This window comes from Notothenia coriiceps, unplaced genomic scaffold (assembly GCF_000735185.1).
Source record: "Notothenia coriiceps isolate Sejong01 unplaced genomic scaffold, NC01 NC01_scaffold00009935, whole genome shotgun sequence".
NCBI lineage: Eukaryota > Metazoa > Chordata > Actinopteri > Perciformes > Nototheniidae > Notothenia > Notothenia coriiceps.
Window position 1 is genome coordinate 1 of NW_011342636.1, and position 4734 is coordinate 4734.

The following is a 4734-nucleotide window of genomic DNA, read 5'->3' on the forward strand; positions in this document are numbered from 1 at the left end:
GAACATCAGCAGGAGAGGACTCTTTAAAGTAGAGACACTACATACTGATATACACCTGAACATCAGCAGGAGAGGACTCTTTAAAGTAGAGACACTACATACTGATATACACCTGAACATCAGCAGGAGAGGACTCTTTAAAGTAGAGACACTACATACTGATATACACCTGAACATCAGCAGGAGAGGACTCTTTAAAGTAGAGACACTACATACTGATATACACCTGAACATCAGCAGGAGAGGACTCTTTAAAGTAGAGACACTACATACTGATATACACCTGAACATCAGCAGGAGAGGACTCTTTAAAGTAGAGACACTACATACTGATATACACCTGAACATCAGCAGGAGAGGACTCTTTAAAGTAGAGACACTACATACTGATATACACCTCAGCAGGAGAGGACTCTTTAAAGTAGATACACTACATACTGATATACACCTGAACATCAGCACCTTTTAAACCTCCCAGTTTCTTTTAGGTTCACTGTCACTGACCCGAAACCAGCTGTAACATCACTTCAAACACTCTAATCGTTTCAGAGAAAGCTGCACTGCAGGTTTGTTTTCATAATAAAAACACAGCATTAGTTGTTCATCATCAGCAGCACAGTGATCTGTGTAATCATGTTAATCAGACGCTCATATTCTGGGACGCTCTCCTTCAAATAAAGGTTAAACCCTGGAAGCCACCTGCTCGCTGCTGTGATTAGAACAGGGTCACCTCCAACTTCTGCTTCTCTCTGACGCATCCTTATATTATCAGCACATATTAGAAGATTACTCAGATAACACTTCTGTACTTTAATCTGAAATGGGCCATTGTGGAGAACGAGTACTTTTACTTTTTTGTACTTCAAGTTCATTAATATTCTTGTACTTTTACTTAAGTAACATTTTGAATTCAGGGCTTTTACTTGGAGCATTTTTTTGATTTGATTTGATTTATTTCGAACGTGTAAAACAATAATCCATCCGTCTTCTCCGGCTTTTCCGTGGTCGGGTCGCGGAGGGAGCGTGTCCAGCAGAGAGCCCCAAACTTAATACAACAACATAATAATTAAATGAAACATGAGAATGATGATACTGTACAACTTAAGCAGTATCAAATTGATAAACAAACTATTGACTTTGATATCATTTTGAGGCCATATATTTCTACTTTAACTTAAGTAAACGAGTACTTCTCAAACAATGTCTGCTTGATTTAAAATACATATATTCTGGTGTCTTTAATTCGTCCTTCTCCTCTCATCACATCTCCTCTTCTCCTCAAACTCCTCCGGTACTCTCTATCTCCTATTTCCAATGGCATGTGAGTGAAAGGGGGAGGAATGGGAGTGACGGGGGAGACGGAGGAGATTGTTTCTTATGGTTGAGTAACTCCTCCGAGTCCTCGGATGCACGCTTTCCTTTTTTTGGGAGAATAATCATCGGAAAGAGAGAGAGGAGGAATAGAGGCGAGAAGAAACATGGAGGACAGTTTGAGAACAAAAGCAGCAAAGAGTGAAGAAATATCGTAAAGATATCAGTGTGTGTGTGTGTGTGTGTGTGTGTGTGTGTGTGTGTGTGTGTGTGTGTGTGTTTAGTAAAGACTAAAGCAATATGTACATAACATAGATCAGGCTTTAATTCACAACAATCGGGAGTGTTAATTTTGCACACTGACTCGATGCACTGAGGCAAAGTGATCATATCCTGAGGTGATGATGAGACGAAGGTGAGTTGCACCGCTCCCCTTAAGCTGCAAAATAGAATAATATAAATAAAAGTAGGTGATTTATTTGTTAATTCCATTAATTGTATTTGTTTTACATTAAAATACTTTCATTTCGACTCACCGAAATAGCATTTGACTGAAGATGTCCCTCTGTTTGTTGAAATTCTGTAAAACAATGATGTTGTTAATCCCAATCAAAATTCTATGGTATTAAAAACCAAAAAGGTGCTGTCGACGGCTGTTCCTCTTACCTTTCTCTGTAACAGACTCAAACTGAGAGGCATTCTGTGAGGTGTTCTTCTCTATCTTTAGATGCTTGACTGCAGAAGATGAAAAAAAAGACTAGATTTTCATAACGTTTTTTTAACAGGAACAAAACTCTGAAACAACAACAACAACTAGGTGTATTCTTTTTATAAAGGAAGGAAACACTTTTCAGGAAATATATGAAAACTATCTTGTTTTTGACAATAAATAAATACAATTACAAACATTAAAATACAAATTAAAACATTTGGCATATTCAAATGGTGTTGATTTGATAGCAGATCACATGTTTATGCCCTTTGGCTTTAAAATGTATTAGGGTTGCTTTGAATGAGATATATTGGGTTTATTGTCTGTCCATGTAAGTGTTTTAAAAAATTGGTCAATTGGCAAACATTGCAGTACAGTAATATAAAAGGTAGCATAGTATGTGTGACACCATACCATTATAGCTGTCCACTGTCACTGCAGAAATATCTGTCGGTTCAGCAAAACGAATGATGAACTCTTGAGGAAACATCCCGGTGGACATCCAGAACGTGTTGGTATTTCTTGATAAAAAGGGAAAAACAAACATCTTAATGTTATCGCTAATCCAAATGGTATGGGATTGACTAAAGATAAATATAAAATAAACAAAATAAACACCTGATCTGACACATTTGACATCTATAAAACTAGTCCACAACCTGTGCATACTGGAATCCAATTGAGTTCTTTTCACAGTGCATTGACAACAAAGTCTTTAAAGATTTGGCAGCATTCACCAAAAAACAAAACATTTTTTCGGTGGCCAAATATATAGCAATGTTCGGACCAATTACTTGAATGTATTATTGTATTAATATCACTCTGTAAGCATAATGTTACCCAGTTTAGATAGATAGATGTAGGTATGTATGTAGGGAGGAGAGAGAGAGAGAGAGAGAGATAGATAGATAACCCTAGATAGGTAGCAAATGACACAACAAAGTAAATTGGAAGACACTATTTCCTCGGTTCGTAGGAGGATATAAAAATAATGTAATAACTTAAACACTAACCCATCAGTGATGTTTTCTGGAGGGTGATTTTCGTCGCTCGATGAAGCGACAACAACTTTTGCCCCCAAAGAAGCTAAAGATGACTCAATCATCTTCACTGATTCACACGGTAAATATGATGCTCTCCGCTGCTGCCTGGTGTAGAATATAACTGTATATCCGACAATAACACCCAATAATCTGCTTTGTTTACGTGTCTTGGAGTCGACAGCTAAGCTAACCTGCGCTAACCTAGCTACTGTCGTTGCCAAGCCAACCACCGCGTCGCAACTAATATACGTCAGAATAAGAACACACGTCACTATTTACCGACGCACGTTGCTGGTTAGTTTTGAGCAATTAGCTTTGAGCAGTGACATTTACACGTCTTCTCATGGCGAATGGATACAAAGACACGTTGTTTTCTCGTGGAGGTGTACAGGTCAGTTATGATGCACTAATGAGCATAAGGTGACAACACGTGCGATGCTTTGAAGGCTGCTGTAGATTTGGAGAGTTGTTGAGCTTGGAAGCTAAGCTACAAACTAGCTCGGTTTAGTTGGTAACAAAGAGGAAAAGATACAGAAACAATAAAACTAAATATCCATAGAGTATCTGAAGTGTTTCATTTGTCGAAATGTTTCCCAATTGTAATATATTGTATTGGACAGACTTCACGTGAGCTAGCTTTAGCTGCTCGTTTATGTTGCACTTATTGTAGCATCCTTTCCAAAATGCAGTGATGCAAAGCTAAACCATACAGGTCCAATGTCAGGATGACTAAATAAAATAGCTACTCTGTTAAAGTGTTACTGTAAGTAAAAAAAAAAAAAGCATAACAATCACAAAAGAGCCCACAATCCTTTTGCATGTTATCTGTCTTGTTATGCATTGAATGTGAAATGTGTGTAAGAACATGAATCTTTTCATCTATATAATCTTTTCATGCTATAAATCTGTTCTTATTTCCAGAGTGATGATTCTGATATATGGGATGACACAGCATTGATAAAGGCTTATGACAAGGCAGTCACATCATTCAAGGTAAAACAGGTGCTTTGCAATGTATGTGTAAGTTAAAGGGACATGTTTTTAGTTTTGCCGCTCATTTGTTTTCTTTTGATCTGTGTTCCAGACTGCCCTTAAGGGCGATGAAGAGCCAGAAGCCTCCAAGAAAAACCTACCAGGAAAAAAACGCAAGAACAACAAGAAGAACCAGAGCAGGAAAAGAACCAATACAGATAAAGAGGTGACTAACTAAAGACTACTGATTTATTTGTATTTATTTATTCGTTTATTTGGCAGGGACATTGCACATTAATGAACACTTAAAACATGAAATATGCCTACTTTCCATCCGCAGTCTCCACATAAAACATTAAGAAAATTACAAACATAGCATTACAAATACATAAAATGCAAGAGAATACTCAAGTATTTAGAACATGGTAATACAAAATGGCAGTATCAATACATAAAGTGCAAGAGAAGATACCCCTGTATTAAAGTGCATTTAGTGATGATTAGTTGAGTTTACTTTTAAAACTATTGAGAGTGGGTCAATCCCGTATCTCAGTTGGGAGGCTATTCCAGCTGCCTTTTATGGAAAGGACATTTTGTCCAAAAGTGGTCCGTCTATGGTGGACTTCACAGTCTCCTCTGGTTTCTGACCTAGTGCAGCGTCCAGTGTTTTTTGTGGTGAATTGAACATCAGCAGGA

The 4734-nt window shown here is 37.6% G+C and overlaps 2 protein-coding genes across 2 annotated transcripts; one reads left to right on the plus strand and one right to left on the minus strand.

Moving 5' to 3' along the window:
- Positions 1–1610: 1610 nt before the first annotated feature.
- hspb11 (heat shock protein, alpha-crystallin-related, b11) lies at positions 1611–3325 on the minus strand. Its single transcript, XM_010771373.1, has 5 exons — positions 3037–3325; positions 2438–2544; positions 1978–2046; positions 1848–1891; positions 1611–1750 (listed from the first exon to the last, which is right to left on the minus strand). Exons 1-5 carry the CDS (start codon positions 3126–3128, stop codon positions 1658–1660), a joined length of 405 nt encoding a protein of 134 aa, XP_010769675.1. The 5' UTR covers positions 3129–3325; the 3' UTR covers positions 1611–1657.
- Positions 3326–3368: 43 nt separating this feature from the next.
- LOC104945666 (survival motor neuron protein 1-like) lies at positions 3369–4305 on the plus strand. Its single transcript, XM_010771374.1, has 3 exons — positions 3369–3457; positions 3988–4059; positions 4151–4305. Exons 1-3 carry the CDS (start codon positions 3410–3412, stop codon positions 4274–4276), a joined length of 246 nt encoding a protein of 81 aa, XP_010769676.1. The 5' UTR covers positions 3369–3409; the 3' UTR covers positions 4277–4305.
- The last annotated feature ends 429 nt before the right edge of the window (positions 4306–4734 follow it).